The following is an 18,047-nucleotide window of genomic DNA, read 5'->3' as shown; positions in this document are numbered from 1 at the left end:
TAGGCAGTTCTATGACAATCAGCTTGCCAAGAATCCCTCCCGAGTGGGTAATGCTTTGGATTACCATTTTGGTATTGCTTCTTCTTACTATTGTGTTGTTGGGAATGCAATTTTTCGATCATACATCATAAGTTTCAAGTGAATGCTTTCTTTTTTGTGAGTCTGTTCTTGAGAGAAGGAGAAAATATACATGATGAGTTTAGGATTTATGGTGCCGAGTTGAAATGAGAGAGGAAAACTTTATTATTAGATCATGTGAAAGCTCAGTGTCTGAATCAGACTTGCATCACAAACAAAATCGGTGTCTTCATGCAGTAGATATATCGATTCACACTCGTGACGACGATTACTTTGAGCTGATAGGATCCATAACACATTTCCACAGGCACACAACGATTCGAAGGGATCCAACGACGACGACGACGACGATCGAGGAGGAGGAGGGAGGAAGAAAAGGAATGTGAAGGCAAAAACTCAAAGGAAGACCTTGGCCACGTCCTTCATGAGGCCAGGGTTGGCGCGGCAGAAGGCGCCGAACTCCTTGAAGTCGATGTTGCCGTCGCCGTCGGTGTCGATCTCGGCCATGGTGCGCTTCACGTCGTCGGCGGAGGTAGAGCCCAGCGTGCGGAGGACCTCGGCGAGCTCCGCCAGCGAGATCTTGCCGTCGCCGTTGGTGTCGAAGCGCTTGAAGACCTGCTCCATCTCCGGCGAAACCTCGCCCATCTTCTGTCCTGCGATCGATCGATGCTGCGTGACGTGTTGCTTGAGCTGAGGGGGCGGGAGGAGAGTGAAGGGAGGAGCGAGCAGGGGGATCATAAATGGAGGGCGTGGCCTGAGAAATTGGTGGATCGCCCTCGCGAAGCGGAGATCGGGTGGTGGTGGTGGAGTTCGCGTGGGTCCTCGTGCATGCAGACGAGCGAGCGGCCATGCCCCCGAATCTATGTAATTACGGTCAAACCCCCACAAACGTCACTGACTCCATCATCACCATCCTATCAAATTATTGATCACTGTTTGTCAATCTAAAAGCTCATATAATGAAACGTGATTTGGAATCAGGAGTTCCAATCACGTGATAGGGCATGATACAGTACACAGTAGTCCTACGCCAATCTCAAAGCACGGATGCGAATCGAACGTTGTGTTGGATCCGATTTATTACGAACCCAAAGTGGCCCACACCCAAGACTCGGTGATTAACTGTCTTCACGGGTTTAGGGTTGGGCACATGGTCGGCAAAAGAAGCCATTGCAAGGGGACCCTCTTCCAACGTCATGTTTGACATGTAGTCGCGTCGGGATCTCGGTGTCATTAATCGATCGGATAGTTCATAGATACACTAAGCCGACAATTTTGATCGGTCCATGTTAATTTTTACCGCATGTTCATGGAGTTTGTAGCATCAGCCATTGTGTCGTGCTCCTTTAGCAAGTGGAGAATGATGCTGTGTTTATTGTATTTCATACTTCCTTGTTATTATATACACAATTACTGAAAAACTATTATCAAATCCTATGAATATAAATTTATTGTTCCATTAGTCTAGTTTGTTTTGTGGGATATATTCTTATCACAACAATAATAAACCTTATGAATAGTATTTATGTGAAATGGTAGGAAGAGATGAGAAGGATCTAGTTCTCTTTGTAGATTGATATCTCAGATCCGACGATGAAGACGTTTGTATATCATATAAGGTTTATTCTTCTGAACAACAATGAAAGATACGCATCGTAATATATTATTAGATCTAATTTTATTTGATTTCAATCTTGGCATAAAATTTTTTTCGTATTACAGATAGCATGATTACAGATTTTATGCTAATATTATCACCTAATTGGTTTAGCTTTTGCCATCTTTGTTTCTTGTTTTAGCTTTAACCTCTCTCTATTTCATTTTGTAGGGTTTTGTGTTGTACTTCTTATGTGCATACTTGAACTAGATTATTGTTTCCCCCTTCTATCTCCTAAAAGAATCACACCATCCTTAAGAGAATGCTTCATAAAGGCCTAATAATCTAAAGATGTAAGTCATCTTGCAAGTAAATTGGAGTCACGTTTTTATACTTCACAAAAAAGTTCTTATGGATATTGGGTGTTCTTGCATGTTGTTCCACACACACTTTCATATCACATTAATGAAACTAGCAGCTGCAGAGTTGCCTGTTAGATTGCTGCCCTAAATCCAGCAATTGAGTCCCCATGCCATTATTTTGGACCTTTCGGTGGATTACTTTCGGATGCTAACAAAACACTTACAGCTTAGGTATGTATATTGACTTGGATGCCTGGATCTACCTTCTCATCACCCAATGGATGAGGGCAAAAGCACAGATGTGGTTGGATGGCTACCTGATAGGTCAAGCAAACCAGACATGAATGTTTTATCATTGTTATTATTTTACTAATATATCAAAAAATTAAACGGATGGCAAAAAAAAAAGGTGAAAAAACAAAGTGTGAGAAAGGAACGGGATACATTAATGAGATATTCTACCAACTATCATAAGTGTCAGACATTAATGAATAGTCTCACTGTTTCAGTTTGTTCTCATCTTGAAAGTGAAATAAATTTGAGTGGATTCATAGCTGACTAAATTGATATACTATAGAGTTAGATTTCATTACTCTTTTTGTATCATTTCTACCTAATCCTTTTTTTGGGGGACTTATCTTCATCTAAATTTGCCTATCGGTATCCACCGCTCAAGTTTTCTTGCGATGGTAACCATTCCATCTTCCTATTTATACTCACCTTCCTTCCCTGTAGTGTCACAGCTGGTTGAGCTCCCTCCATGGCTCTCCTCCTCTTCTCCTCCATTCTGCTCTCCATACTACAATGCAGCAGTGCTCAGCCCTCCCCTGGCTACTACCTAAGCAGCAGGTTCAAGCCTTTGCCTGGCTTCTACCATGGATACAACACTCTGTGGGGGCCCCGGCATCAAACAGTCTCAGCAGACCAGTCCTCGGTGGCCATCTGGCTCGACAGGAGCTCAGGTCTGCTGCTCCTCCTCCTCCCTCACGGTTCATCTCAGTCTCATGTTAACCCTGCCTCTGCTGCATCGATAACAGGCAGCGGATTCAAGTCGAATCGCCCATTTCGAAGCGGCTATTTTGCGGCATCGATCAAGCTCCAACCTGGCGACACTGCAGGAGTGATCACAGCTTTCTACGTGAGTTCTTTCTTGGCCAACTCCCGTTGCCGTCTTGCTTGCTTGCTTGTGCATCATTCGACATTGTGCTTCAGCTGTCGAACAACCAAGTGCATCCTGGGTTCCATGACGAGGTGGATATCGAGTTCTTGGGGACTACTCCGGGGAGGCCATACAAGTTGCAGACGAATGTGTACGTCAAGGGGAGCGGCGACGGCCGGGTCATCGGGAGGGAGATGAAGTTCCACCTGTGGTTTGACCCTGCTGCTGACTTCCACCACTACGCTATCCTGTGGAACCCAAATGAGATCATGTAAGACTTGGTGCAGAGAGGTTGCAAGCTTGAATCATGAAACGACGTCTCTCTCCAACTCTCCGTGCATGCAGATTCTTCGTCGACGACATACCGATACGGCGGTACCCGAGGAGGAGCGACGACACGTTCCCGCTGCGGCCGATGTGGGTGTACGGGACGATCTGGGACGCGTCGTCCTGGGCCACCGACAACGGCAAGCACAGGGTGGACTACCGCCACCAGCCGTTCGTCGCCAGGTTCACCAGGTTCGTCGTGCGAGGCTGCTCCGCGTACGCGCCGTCGGGGTGCCGCCCGGTGCCGTCCTCGCCGTCCGGATTCGGGCTCAGCAAGCAGCAGCTCGCCGCCATGGCCTGGGCGCAGAGGAACTACATGGTGTACGACTACTGCAGGGATGACCGGAGGGACCGTTCCTTGACTCCCGAGTGCTGGGCTTGACGCCGCTGCAAGTAGTCAGTCACATGGGAGTGTTTAGTGTTGGCTTTAGGGGACTGATGGGGGAGAGGAAATACCGCCATGAAATAATTCGTGGTTGCTATTGGTCGCATGATGAAGAAAGCCTGTAGAGAGGATAGAAGAAGAATAACTCACAGCCTCTCAAACGCGTCGTACTGTAAGCGCGTCGAAGCCGCGTTGCCCAGTGACTGTTCTCTGTTTTATTCCATTGTCTTTTGTCTCGTATGGCTTGGCTTCGATCGACCTCGACATCTATATAAATCACAAGAACTCTAAACGGAATTCAGTACGCAATAATAATTTGTAATGTGTAGATGAATTGCAAGTTAGAGGATTTAGTAGGGCAGACAGAAGAATGAGATCACCTACAATTATATCTGAATAATTGATCAATGCCTGATTGAGGTACACCACATGCAGAAGTTGGTAAGTGATAGTTTGGAAACGAGTAAACGAGGCTGCGGGAATGTACATAATCATATCACTACTGCCTGCTAAAAGGGCACATCGATGTGTACATATCACTTCCTGCTAAAAGGAAGACAAGCATACCGGTGTAAAAGGATATGACTACACATTATGCACATAGGGCCAAAAGGAACAGATGATTACCAAGCAAACTTACTGGGTGGCGGAGTGCGTCTTCGCTTTGTGACTTCACCTCAGACCACCTTTCTTGGGCAGCAGCCAGCTCAGTCGTCCCAGAGATTATGCACTGTGATTTCAATAGAAGAAGATGGTTAAAGCACACCACAAAAGTTGTACATAAATACTCGAAAATGGCAACTCAGATCACACTGCATGTGCAGTTTTAACGTTGCACTTATACAGACTGTTTCCACAATAATAACAACAACAATGATAACAACATTATAAATTATTATCATCCTAACTTGAGATCATCATAATACCCCACTTCAACAAGTACGGGTTACAACAAGGAAGTTAGTTCTCTGGCCCATCCGGCACAAGACGTGATTTGGAGTTGAAGTGGGAAAGAGCATGGTGGTTTATAGAAATTAGCCTGCAGCAATGTCATTCCTCACGCATGCTGGGCAAAGCTTTATGTTAGATCTAATCTTTGAGTCTCCTGGCAATTACAAGCTATTACATCGTGTACATCACAGTACAGTTTTGAGACTTTGCAGTTAGCTTATAGTTTGTGCAACAGCACGAGGGCAGACTCCTATTTGGCAGGCTGAACGTGTGGGCAGACTCGTGGTGGCTCGCCTTGTGTCCACAAGTTTATAAGTTCACCTCTTTTCCGCCCAAGAGCCAAGAAGGTGCCTGGTGCAGAATTTGAGGATTTCACAAGTTAGTAATTGCAGTAGAAGCAAAAGGTATTTCTTACTGTTAATCAATCCTCCAGATATCATTGATACATGCATGTTCAATTTACCAAATGAACATGTATAATGTTTAGAATCAAACTAAAATTTCCAGTTAACAGGAATTTCTCTGAACTTTTATAGGCTTATCAGATCTTCACTTACCCAAAGTGAAGGGCACAATGTAAAGTAGAGCCGGTTGACCGTGTCCGTCCATTAAGTTCAAGGCAACATATGTAATAAGAAGACCTGCAGAAACATGGACAGCCAGATCTCGTGACTGATATGAAATAACAGCAGCATAGTGAATCCAGATTATAATTCCATGTAATTTGCGCTCGATACACTTCATTTTCAAAATATGTTGTTCAATATCCAGAAATTGGAGGTATTTAACTGGAACATTAAATAAAGCTAGAAAAGAGACAATGAAGAAAAGGTTGTAATATCACCAGTTAAACTTTTCAAGATGAATGAACCAGGAATTGTTGAGAGTTAACACTATCAGGGGAACCATGTATGATAATGTAAATCAAAACTAAAGAGCTCAGTTTGGAAATAAAAAACCAAAGCCAGCCCTTTAGTTAGAAAGATAGATTAACCAGAGATATCAGGAGGCCTGCAACAAATGGTTGGACTAAGGTTCCATGGTTACATTATGCTTTGTCAATGTGAACAACACAAGCAATCATCCTTTTGTGCTAACATGAAAAACAATCTGATAGTGACATGATAGTGAGTGGCAGATCATCCAAGACCATCTCTGTTGCATAACGATTTCAAAAGGGCCAGTGTTTTTTAGAATGATGCAAGTCACAAGTAAGAGCAATGAATTTCATCAAAATGCAGATCAAAACAACTTGTTGCCTATTTGTTTATTAATGAATTTCATAAGAAAAACTTGTTGCCTATTTGTTTATTAATGAATTTCATAAGAAAAACTTGTTGCCTATTTGTTTATTAATGAACACAAACTTGTTTATTCTTCTTGTGATAATCCCAATTTTTCTGACATACCATGCTCCTCTATACAATACCAGGAATTGTCATCTTACCAGAGCCATAAGCCACCATTGACCACAAGAAGTAACCAGCTCGTAAGCTTTTCTTCGCAGCCCAATCATATCTGATTATTGCATGTAAAAAAGAGTTAACTAGTGAAGGAGAATTGGCTGAAAAAAACCTGCATATTGTCTAAGCTATTTGAATAATTTGCGTTCAAACAGAAGTTATCAGAGCATTATAGTAGATGAACAGTAGTATGTTAAGAAATGACAAAAATAAAAATAAATAAATAAAATAAAAGCTAATAGCATATAGGACCGTACATCTGATGCCCAGTGGAAAACAGATCTACTAGAAGCATCAGCCCCTGGAATTATGTCCAAGTAGTTTACAAGAGGCAAAAACATAACTGAAATCTTCACAAAATAGATAGAATATTACTCATCGTGTGACAAAATTTTAACCATCCCTGGAACAAGATAGTTAAATGAGCACTTAATTAGCACCCTCTGCAAAAAACACTCCCCATAATATAATATTTTAGACAACTATTGACATGATTCTGTAATGCTCAACTTAGAAGCACCAGGATGTCCCATAGATAAAGCACAGATATAGCAAGCACATAGCGGGCATCTCTTGAGGGGGCAAGTTCTGACATTTGTTGTCCTATTGACCACAAAGTTTAATGGAACAACTCCAGCCCCCAGTATTGCAAGTATTATAGGTTAATCATTGCAGGTAACAAAATAAACATAAGGCCTGTAAGAATGGTCAGTACAACAAGTTGGTGTTGGTAACAGGCACATGCATCTAAAGGATGGATGGAATACTTAATTGTAGGTATGGAAATTTACATCCAGGGATGTGAAAAGTACACAAATGTAAAGAGCATTCAGGAAAATTTTAATTATACTGTATATTTCTTATGCCAGGTCTATTTGAGTTTCACTTGCTAATGTTATGGTTGTCACTTACATCAGAAAGGACAACCATTCCAATAGAAATATTCAGAAAATATATCAAGAGTTTTTTTTTTCCATTTACCTTAATGAAAATGCAATCAGCAGCCCAGGTAGAAGGATATCACCAAAGCCTATGATGCTATATCCACCCCATGGATCAAAGAGACGTGGTATCTTAAGTAGCATAGGTACACCATCCTCTGCAGTCCTATCACCTCGTGCCACCTGTGAATAAATAATGAATAATTTTATTATTCAAATTATTAAAATTATGTTTCAAACTGTTCGTTGCACCTAACTAAATATTTGTGTATAACAACACATACCACAATCATTACACTTTCATGGAACCAACTCTTCGAGATGAAGACCCAAAAGATGTCGTACAAGAAGGCACAACTGAGAAGCACGGTGCCCACCTGAATATCCAAGTCCAAATGCAAATTTCATGGCATACACAAATAAATCAGCAACAAAGAGGAAACATTACTGAAAAACTACCAACAAAACTTTTACTACTACAATTTTCTCAAGTTCACAAAGGACTGCACATATATCACATCAGGATATGCATGTAAACAGAATCCAATAAGATGGACGATAACTATATTGTAGAATAGACATATTTCAAAGTGAATGATGTAACTAGGAAAAATCTCAAAACGAAATAAGCAATCATCCATGTAAAGGTAGCACTGATTTGGAGTAAGATGACAGGAAAAAATTCAAGGTGGTTCAAGTATGTAGATAATAGAGTACCACTACAAAGGAGCAAAGTCTACTAAAGTAGATACAGAAAGAAGATAAGTGAAGATGCTTGGGTAGCAGTGAGAGGTAATATGAAGGCAGTAAAAGAACTTAAACAATGGAGGTAAATGGAGGGAAAGAATCCATGTAGGCCACAGGAATACATCAAGCTTCAGATACACAAACTTGTTGATCAAGGATCTCCAGAGACTGAAGCTGAATTTTAGTTTTCAATGGTCAATTGGCTTAATGGCATGTTATTAGCTCAAACTCTTGGAGTATAAAAACAATAGATCCATCTGCATCAGAAATGGAAGCCATGAAGCACGAATGCTGATACCATATGGGCATACCAATAAGTCAAACCTTGAAAAAATAGGATGAAACATCTAAGATGTCATTATCACAGCTATAAAAGATGCTTTCAAGTTTCTGCAAGAATATGTAGTTACACCTAAAAAATAATAACAATTATCAAACCAGCAACTATTTCTGTATCCTGAATGCTTTTTGTTAAAGCATTCATTTGTTATACTTGTGCCACCTAGAATAGCAGAATACTAAACCTTTTGAATCCCAAACATGGTAAGTTAAAGCAGACATTTGTCATCCTCAAAGAACAGAACCTCATGAAGAAGTGATGACTTTAGAATCATGCACAAAGCAACATAACATCTTACTTCTTAACAAGATATTAATTGCACGCCAAACTAGGAATACTAAGGAAAGGGGAACTATGATAACAAATCACAAGAGCAACAAACTTATCAAATGCTCTAATATTATAAGCTCAAAATTCAAGTGCTGCAACTTCTAGCAACATGACAATATATAACCGCTTGCATAAGCACCTAATGTCTATGACTTCTTTACCTCCCCACAAACCAAAAGCCTTGACCAGGACAAGCTATGTCATTCTTGTATCTTAAATTATGCCACAAATATTGACAATTATAACTAATTCTCCATTTCGATAATGTGTTCCACGTAAGAGGTATCAGTCAGTTGAAAAACTGACTATAAAATTGCCAATCAGAAGAACTATGCTGACATGCACCATTTAGCTTAGTTTATACTATGTGGTGAGAGGTGGCTAGAAAATAACTCCAGTATCAGTTTCTGTTTCATGCTGAAGAGGCAAGTTCTTCACATTTTCTGCCACCTGAAACACAGTGTGGTGCTGAGACCTGAAACCTAGGATGTAGGCAACAGAGTTCAACCTCGATGAAGTCCAATCTATGATATAGAAAGAGAACCTTGGTTTTACAGACTTCACTACGTAACTCTGTTTTGATTTTCTTGATGTAGAAATCAGAGGTTTTCACAATCTTTGTTTTCTGAACCTGCAAATGCACCTTAAAATTCATGGTATAAGGTGTTGATTATTCAAAACAACAGACACCTTCAATTAATTATTAAAAGGGGCAACCGCCAACATCAACATGACATACATAAAAATGGAACGTAGCAGTTGACCACAAACAAAGAGAGAAGCTTCTGCCAATAATTGCAGGTCACCTACATACATAGCAAATGGCCATGTGATGGGTGCATCAGACAAACTAAAATTTTCAAATGTTAGAAAGCTTAACATCAAAATAATACTATTTAAAGTTCTTATAAACTTAAAACCATGTACAAGCAGAATGACCTAATATGTGTTATAGCTATATTATAGAACTCTCAACAAAATATCGCAAAATTTAGAATTGTACCTATTATGCTTTACTTAAAGAGTTAAAATGTCAATAACCTGTCAAGCAACCATTAATAACAATCTATAAAATGTGTCCAGTTGAAAGAAAAACAAAAACTAACCTTAAGATTAGGTACTCGGACAATTTGGAGAACTGTAATAATCAGTGCAATACCCTAGTAGAGAAGGTAGAGAATCAGAAATAAATCAATGGAAATGACAAAATACCAATGCAGGTAAAGCATAATAGTGTAAAATGTTCCTCGGTACATCTTGAAAATTTCGATTTGCAGTCTTATGAAAATTGAAATATAAAAAATAGAACTTAAATGTATATAGTCAAAAGTAGCAATTTAAACCAGTCTCTATTAATTATCAAGTGTGTCTTGCACAGAATTAATTTTTTTAGCCTCACTGAATTCTGCAGAAGCAAGAATACCTAATTTCTATGTTTAGAAGCGAAAATAGATATCTATGTTTTTAAGTTTGAGAGAGCTAAGAAAATTTAGTTAGAATTAATACCAACATATTTGACCACTCTTATTTTGATTAAAGGTACTGCCCCAGACAGAGCTTAATGGCAGGGAAAAATCTATGAAGCCATGTATAATGTGTTAAAAACAACAAAACCAGTTTCTTACCAGGATATCTTGGCCGATCCAAGCAAAGGATACTCGACGATAAACAGCCCATACAACAGCAAAGACAATGCAGAATGGAGAGACAGCCAATGTAAGGTAGGAAACAGCTCCAAAAAAGGGCACTTTAATGTAAGACTCTCCAGCACGTTTGAACCATCTGAAAATTTCATATATAGTTTAGGTAAATTTATATATCAGCAAACATGCAAGTCACAAATAATCTGAAACAACTAGGACTGATGCTGGCAACAAACCATAGAGAACTATCCATGATGTTTGGTAATATAGTTAAGCTAAGACAATCAAGTCATTAATGAAATCATACTCTAGTAATTTCCACCTTCAAGTTCGTTATTTGTCAAGTGAGGTCAAAAAAAGTCCCTTCGTCAAGATTGAATCAAGTACTGAAGTATCTGCTTATGTTGGACTTTGTTGTTTATTGTAACACTAACATCACCATTTGCATAGTAATGCTTTTGTGATGCATCTCATTTCCAGACAATAGTAGTCGTAACTTAGCTGGAGAGGGATCCAGTGGAGCATCCACAAGAGGAAAATTTCTGAGCCAATTTGGTTCTTAAACAACTGACCACATAGGTTGATGAAAGAAACAATTGAGTAGTGCAGGTAACTCCATTTTCTATCTTCACCTCATTTTGTTCTCTATCCTTCTCCATAGAGGCAAACATTGTTATATCTGTTGACATTTTATATTATAACTCTGCTGCAGAATGCTTATTATTTTTGAACCTTTGTATGTTGCTGTTATTTTATTTAATTAATTGATGATACATAATATTACAGCTTAGTTGCATCCAGTACAATCTACCATGTTTATAATACAAAAGAAGAACAAATATCTAATTTTTCTAGAGCCTTAGACTTGCTTTCAGGTTCTTTTCAGTTGTTCCTGCATCAGAATTGGTTAATTGAGCTCCCCATTGCCATCATGGTTTATCATGATGCCTGGTCTAGGACCTGGTGATCATATAAAAACTATTAGCCTACATGCTTCTTGGAATCCACGAATGCTAATCATGTGCAACATCCCTTTCATATGATCTACTATCTCCAGTATTCATTGTTCTTAATCCGATTTATTATACGATCAACCTCATGAATTGGTGTTCAAGTTGCAAACTCAGATTAATAAGGTAAAAACCATAAGTGAGGATATACGTGTAAAAAGTAGAGAAGAATCAGACAAATAGTGCAAATGGTAAAGAATCAAGAACATAGAACACCAGACATCTTATGTGGTTTGGCAGTATGTCCACATCCAAGCATTGTTTACTTAAACCAGCTATAGGAGTAACTAAATGCATAAGATAGACTGTCTATAACCATAAAAGCAAGGATCTTATATTAGCGTTCTTTGGCCTCAGTTAACATGAATTTAGATAATGCATGGAGTCACTCACTATATTAATGAACTTCACTATATGAATCACAGAACTAGTCTCAAGGATAAAATTGAAACTCATACACATCATTAATGCATCAAGATATATTTCTTGATAGCACCAGTAGATATGGGACAGGAAGAATCAAATCTAACAGAATAGAATTATGCCTCATGAAAATAAAATATTAATCTTAATTTTCTATTACAATCTAATTTTCAACATTGAGTTCCAAGAACCAAACATTAGATAAATAAACATGTAATAGTACTTAGAAATCAAAAGATTTAGTGTCATTGCCCCCAACTGAGCATGATGAAAGAATATACTCCATGTATGCAAATGCAAATAATTGTTTCATTTGTAAAATAATTTAACAGAAAATTTGTTCCAGCCTTTCAAATGATATGATACCAAGGAGTTATAAGACACTAGTATACCGTGATAACAAAGCCACCAAGCATGTTTGTAGACCCTGAAGCAAAACAACATCAGCCAATTAATATTGTTATGCAAAAGTAAGACATTTAACTTAAACAGTTGCAACACAGCTAATAAATTAATGTCAAACTCTTTTAGATTTATTCAAATAATCAACAACTTTATTCTCTTTTCTGAATAATAAACAAAGAAAGATTCCTAGATCAAGATTATGGCTTCATGATTATCTTGTATTAAAATTAAATAAAACTTGAGCAGTGCAGAACACAATATCTTATGTTATCTTGAACTCCAAAAATCTCAAGCGATAAAAGAGCTGATCAAAGGGCTTCAAAAATCAGAATCATATGCAAATTCTACCTATGTTGAAGAAAAAAAGTAAAGACCAGTTCTAAGATTGAATGCTGGTGTCATGTAATATCTTCAGCCTCAGAATGCATGCTGCTAACATTTATTTTGGCTTGCATCAAGTTCTAGCCACTAGTTGAAGGATATGTATCAGAACTATATACTTGAACATTCAAGAGACCAGCTAGGTTAAATTTATAGTTAACAAATAGTAACTGAAAAGGTTTCAGAATAACTTCAGAAAAATTGTCTTGCATCAAAAGCAATAATTATTAATAAAAAAGAAAAGGACATATAGGATAAAGGTAATGAATTGCACCTCTACACCACCAATGCAAAAAAGAACCACCAAAAGCTCCACAAACCAGAATGACATGAGTTTGTAAAGTAAGATTAAGAAGCATGAAGCAATCACAACAAACAAAATTGCTGATGTTGTGTTGATGTCCACCACACCGCTGGATCCTGTATTTTCCATGTTTAGTAACTCGTCTGGCGCATCCTATGATCATTATTCCATATATCAGTTAAAAAGAAATGTTTTGACAGGTTCACAATAAGCAAAATATGATTAAACAATCTTAGGCAAACTATGAAAGACAAATGAGGACCTTCAATAACTTTTCGTGTTCAATTAATGCTTCTCTAGCACTCCATGCTGACCAATATGATGCACACAAGATGGTACCAATTGCCATAAGCCACAGAAAGACTTCTGCTGTATCAACCAAAGGACGATCTGGAGAGTACAGTTGCACAGATACTGAAGAAATTTCAAACAGTTAGAAACTCCGTTTGGTAGAGTGTCGAATAGAATATCCGATCATCAAATGCCATAAAAACTGTCACATGATATAAAAATATATGTGCTTACAAAATAATAATAATAATAAGTATAAACCAAAAAAATCATGTTCCATAGAAAGAAATTTGCATGCAACATGATACCAACTTCCATATCCCAATCCCAAATTTAGTGTGGTTCCACAACTCAATCCCAAGAGTTCAACTCTATTTGATATAGGGCAGGCCACAATCTATGAACTAGAATAATCAGCCACTATTATACTATCATCATTATGATAATGTTAAGTTACATCTTCATATATATGGTCGTAGAAGAACTGGAAGAATAACCATACTAGAAAGTTTATCAGATATAGTAAAACAGGCTACAAAAGAAAGGCTATTAAAATTATGCACAAAATAAAGATGCCCAAATTCAGGGAGATCAGAAAAGTAATCAAGACAACCACCCCTACAATATATGGCAATCATTAAAACTTCAGTTAATCTACGTAAAAATAAGTAGATATGTGCCCCTTGAATAGCTGATATTAAACAGGAAAATTACCTGAGAAACCATGTTTAAGACTGCTTTCCAAGCTAGCCCCTGCATCTTGTGGCAGCATAACTGCAGGAATCTTTATATTTAAATCTGTTTCATTTCGATCACAGACCATCTTGTACAGCTCTGCAGAGTAAATATTACCATCTTGTAACAAAACAAGGGAGAAAATTCTACAGACTTGTGGGTTGTTGTCCTCTGGTAAATTAAAAGCAATGGAGCTTCCAGACATGCACCTCAACATGCTGGGGAAAAGAATACAAGGGCCATCAAATAGAATAGCTTGGCACACTATATTTAAAATATCCCGAGTATCACCCAGTGTTACTTGATGATCCTATATCCGACAGGAATAGAATCTCAGATCAGGTTATTGTCTCACAAGCAATAGAAAAGGAAACATACCTTTATGATTATTAATAATTAAGATAGCAGATGCACCAGCAGCTTCTGCAACCTTTGCCTTTGTTGTAAATTTGCAGTGTCCCCGGTGCACTAACAGGACATCTCCAGCAAGCTTACAAAATAAAATTCCAAATCATAGCCTCAGAATGAATGGACTACGAGACTGTATGGATGACTAAAAGAGGACTAGACTCGACAAAAAGCGGGGAAAAAACCTTTTTCGTAGGTGCAGTGCAGCAGTCAGGAGGATCTGAAAGAGTAAGCCGAGTTCGGTTGGCATGTTTTTCTTTTGACACTATGGTAGGGCCAAATCGAGCACCAACGCCAACAAACTCATTATCTTCTGTGTTGTTGATCCAGGTTTGCACTTTCACCTGGCATGAAGCAAGACACAAAATGAGGCCTTATCAAACCAACAAACAAATAAGAGAACCAAATTAGGCTTCGGAAAGAACAAATTTGTAGAATTTTCTCGGGAATTGGACAGTAATAATTAGGAAGAAACAAATATTGCATGCACCAGCAACCAGTAATGACATCAAGGCGTGTACGATGACTAATGATCAACTCTGAACATGAAGGGTTGCAACCGAGGGTTTCCCCATGCGAAAAACATGCAAACTATGGAAGATCCCTCGACTAAAATTAAAGAACAGAACTGAGGACTAAGACTGCAGGTGGCGATCGAATCAATTGCAAAGCTGGAGGCATGTGGCAAAGGCAGAACAACATTAGAGGGCACGATTAAACAGTATAACGAAAGGGGGAAGGGATTCTGCTTCGATCTTCCCAAATAACCACCACAAGTCGAGGAGTTTCACGAAATCGCACCAACCAAGAGCAGGATCGAGGAAGAAAAGTTACCAGGACGAAGTTGTTGGAGCATCCGGGCAGCTTCGGGGCCTCGTCGTCCTCGTGCACGATGTCCCCTCCATGGACAAAGCCAGGAGTGAGCAGCACCAGCACCAAAGCCCACATAACCCTCCCCAAATCCATGGAAGGGCCGAAGAACTCGAGCAACACGAAGCACGAAGAAGATTCGAAGAGGGAAGGGACAACGGGGCGGGGGGGGGAGGGGGGCGGGGGGCGAAAGAGAGAGAGACAGAGAGAGAGATCTGGTCACCGCTCTCTGTTGGAAGACGACGTCGTCCTTCGGACTCCCTTTTCACATCCAACCGAGAGAGTGCTTAGTGACGTTATTTTATTTAGCGATTTACCGATACTACCCCTCGCTTTTGGGCTTTTGCCCATTTATTTATTTGTAAAGGATTTACTTATTAAATTAGTTGACATGTTAAATAATTATTGAATAATATTTCAACCATAAAATGGTTTGTAAAACTATATTGATTGTTTGTGATTGAGATATACAAAAATTATTTTTTTATTTATAATTTTTGTTAAAATCTTTTTTTATCTTTGTTTGTACCATTAATATTAATTCGTTCATCTCTTCTAATGATTATACCTCGTAAGTAAATATTTATATCATCTTTAAATGATTTTATCTTATTTTATTAATTGATACCTAATTATTTATTAAAAAATATTTATTTTTCTTAACAACCCTATATATCCATCTCAATATTTTCATCTTAGCTACACGAACTTTTTATATACATCAGTTCAATTCATCATTATTAGACTAATATTTTTTATAAAATAATACTAATATGATAATAATTTAAACTTTTTAATAAATTTATCAATATTTTTATTTACTTTTTTCATTTTATTTTTCGTCTTTCGTCCCTCATATTTTTTTTTGCTGTCGTTCCTTTCTCCAATCTCTTCTATTTCCTTTTTCTTTTGTTCCTTCTTTTCCTCAAACTTCCTATATTCTTCATCTTTTTCACTTCTCCATGCAATCTTTTTTCACCGCAAAGTATTACAAGGATTTGTTTTCAATTTATGATGTTGATATTTATTCAAATATTTCTTGTTATGATTCAACTAGATTTAGAAAAATAATAGTATTATCTTTTGTATATATCAAAATATAGATCAGTTCTTGCCAACTCAATTGGTTCCTATAATTTAGCAAGCAGTCTGATCGATCTTTTAATTAAATCATGTTGTTCATAGTGCTTGGTCCGATTCTAATAACTATGCTTATCTCATTTTGTTTTCATAGACCTCAATAATTGTTCATATAAGTTCATTTTTAGTATCTTTTAAATATAAATAATTAACAGATTAATGTTATTATATCTACATTTATATATTATTTATATAGACGCATGATAAGAAAAATTAGTATCAGTCTCTGAGAAGGTATCATGTTGTGTAATACTTGAATGGTGGATGGAACAAGTAAACTAAAATATATATATATATAATAGAAAAATTAGAACATAAATAAAATATTTATTTTACAGTAATAAACCTGAGAAAGATGACAAGCAAGCAATTCACAACATAGTGAGTTAAGGATTTAGTGCTTCATCTTTCAAGCTGAAAATTATCATTTATTTGCCAAAGTTGTGGCAAGAACAGTGCATAATCCAACACCATGAACATGAAAAGTCTCAGTTCACAGTTCAACAATGGGTACAGTCTCACTTCATGGATCTCTTCTCACTGTGTTCTAAGCTCTTCCATTTCTCTCTGTTCTTATTGTTCAGTCTGTTTCCTTTGTTTTATCTCAACAGTGTGCTTTGGCCTGCATGAGAAAGAGGCTTTCTAAATTATATCAAAATATACCATGAAAAAAGATTTTAATTCTTTTAGCCCTGCAGATTCTAATTCTCATATTCAGTTCCTTTTACCTTTTGATTGTTTTTTTTAATCTTTATTTCTCTTCCTTATACTCCATAATTCTTTATGTTTTATGTATGTCTATCATTTCCAGATTACATCAGTCTGAAACATGACAAAACATAATTGGAAAGTTGATTTAATCTGGAAATAATATCAACAATTACTACTTAGATCTTCAGTAATGATTTTGTCTTCCATAGATAAATACTTGGGAGAATGTTTTGGTATGAAATGGGAGATGAAGAGCACACAGTGAAAGCTAACATGTGTATGTTAGGGAAGTTTCTGTGGAGATAGAATTGATAATTATGGACTAAATTCTTCTTACTCTATTATTATTATTTATTTCAGATTATGGTCTTTGTGTTTTCATAAGTCAATTTAATTCCCACATTTTTTATGTCACCATTTACTAGTATTAATTTGACAAGCATCATCAGTGTCATCCATCATTAGCTTTGTTCACCTTTAACATCATTCTTCACTTGTTACTATCAACAGGAGTCTTCATTGTTGCCTTCCATTTATTATCATACCTCTCTCCATCCTACACATGGACTGTCATTGTTAGGTACACACATTGTGTTGTGTTTGGCACCTCTTATTATTTTCATTATTCTCTGAGAACTTTTTTCTAAGTTGTTTCCACCAAACAAATTGTGATTTATCAAAAAATAAAAAAGGGTTTCAACAAGCTACATTTTGGTCTAGAAAGTGATTGTTGAAATCTTGTGCTTGCTATACTTGAATGGGATATGGGATATCATTATCTAATTACTTTGATTTATCTTATGGTATGACTATATCATTGATTTATCCCCTCTTTACATCTCTAATAGGGCAGATGGATCTTCTCCTCCTCACAGTCTCACTCTTATCTCTGCCAGCACAGGATTCAATAAGCTGCCTAAATCAGCATGAAGGGAATCTATAGTGAGCATATAGGATAGATGTGGAAGGCTCCAGCCACCACTGCACCATCAACAATCTGCATGACCTCAGCTCTCAACACACTGAGGCTCACCAAGCATCCATCA

General features: G+C 37.6%; 3 protein-coding genes and 1 long non-coding RNA gene across 6 annotated transcripts; 1 reads left to right on the top strand and 3 right to left on the bottom strand.

The window, feature by feature from the left end:
* Nucleotides 1–219: 219 nt before the first annotated feature.
* Nucleotides 220–851, bottom strand: LOC135608991 (polcalcin Phl p 7-like). Its single transcript, XM_065102081.1, has one exon. The coding sequence runs from the start codon at nucleotides 814–816 to the stop codon at nucleotides 475–477; it is 342 nt and encodes a 113-aa protein (XP_064958153.1). The 5' UTR covers nucleotides 817–851; the 3' UTR covers nucleotides 220–474.
* Nucleotides 852–2,036: 1,185 nt separating this feature from the next.
* On the bottom strand, nucleotides 2,037–4,175 carry LOC135609891 (uncharacterized). The gene is made up of 3 exons (XR_010485957.1): nucleotides 4,059–4,175; nucleotides 3,562–3,910; nucleotides 2,037–3,444 (listed from the first exon to the last, which is right to left on the bottom strand). It is a non-coding gene; the product is annotated as an uncharacterized LOC135609891 (long non-coding RNA).
* On the top strand, nucleotides 2,798–4,148 carry LOC103981242 (probable xyloglucan endotransglucosylase/hydrolase protein 32). Of its 3 annotated transcripts, XM_009397896.3 has the most exons (4): nucleotides 2,798–2,999; nucleotides 3,075–3,175; nucleotides 3,250–3,467; nucleotides 3,542–4,148. In XM_009397896.3, exons 1-4 carry the CDS (start codon nucleotides 2,798–2,800, stop codon nucleotides 3,903–3,905), a joined length of 885 nt encoding a protein of 294 aa, XP_009396171.2. In that variant the 3' UTR covers nucleotides 3,906–4,148. The 3 variants fall into 3 exon arrangements, with proteins under 3 accessions (XP_009396171.2, XP_009396169.2, XP_064959738.1); XM_009397894.3 differs by having other exon boundaries at nucleotides 2,798–3,175; XM_065103666.1 differs by having other exon boundaries at nucleotides 2,842–2,999; nucleotides 3,075–3,467.
* Nucleotides 4,176–4,727: 552 nt separating the features above from the next.
* LOC135609889 (signal peptide peptidase-like 4) lies at nucleotides 4,728–15,423 on the bottom strand. The gene is made up of 14 exons (XM_065103665.1): nucleotides 15,115–15,423; nucleotides 14,466–14,624; nucleotides 14,251–14,362; nucleotides 13,852–13,971; nucleotides 13,109–13,260; nucleotides 12,817–12,999; nucleotides 12,149–12,183; nucleotides 10,306–10,462; nucleotides 9,787–9,840; nucleotides 7,548–7,640; nucleotides 7,304–7,446; nucleotides 6,307–6,377; nucleotides 5,417–5,500; nucleotides 4,728–5,210 (listed from the first exon to the last, which is right to left on the bottom strand). The coding sequence occupies exons 1-14, from the start codon at nucleotides 15,244–15,246 to the stop codon at nucleotides 5,110–5,112; spliced, it is 1,596 nt and encodes a 531-aa protein (XP_064959737.1). The 5' UTR covers nucleotides 15,247–15,423; the 3' UTR covers nucleotides 4,728–5,109.
* Nucleotides 15,424–18,047: the final 2,624 nt, after the last annotated feature.

Source organism: Musa acuminata, chromosome BXJ2-4 (assembly GCF_036884655.1).
Source record: "Musa acuminata AAA Group cultivar baxijiao chromosome BXJ2-4, Cavendish_Baxijiao_AAA, whole genome shotgun sequence".
NCBI lineage: Eukaryota > Viridiplantae > Streptophyta > Magnoliopsida > Zingiberales > Musaceae > Musa > Musa acuminata.
This window is presented reverse-complemented; position numbering and strand designations above follow the sequence as displayed.

Bases quoted from the DNA above. Each gene is read 5' to 3' on its own strand.
- LOC135608991 (XM_065102081.1), bottom strand. From the start codon at position 816: ATGATCCCCCTGCTCGCTCCTCCCTTCACTCTCCTCCCGCCCCCTCAG.
- LOC103981242 (XM_009397894.3), top strand. From the start codon at position 2,798: ATGGCTCTCCTCCTCTTCTCCTCCATTCTGCTCTCCATACTACAATGC. The intron at 3,176-3,249 runs GTGAGTTCTTTC...ATTGTGCTTCAG, and splicing joins GAGTGATCACAGCTTTCTAC to CTGTCGAACAACCAAGTGCA. The intron at 3,468-3,541 runs GTAAGACTTGGT...CCGTGCATGCAG, and splicing joins TGGAACCCAAATGAGATCAT to ATTCTTCGTCGACGACATAC.
- LOC135609889 (XM_065103665.1), bottom strand. From the start codon at position 15,246: ATGGATTTGGGGAGGGTTATGTGGGCTTTGGTGCTGGTGCTGCTCACT. The intron at 14,625-15,114 runs GTAACTTTTCTT...GCTTCATGCCAG, and splicing joins GCTCCAACAACTTCGTCCTG to GTGAAAGTGCAAACCTGGAT. The intron at 6,378-7,303 runs GTAAATGGAAAA...TGCAATAATCAG, and splicing joins CTGATTGCATTTTCATTAAG to ATATGATTGGGCTGCGAAGA.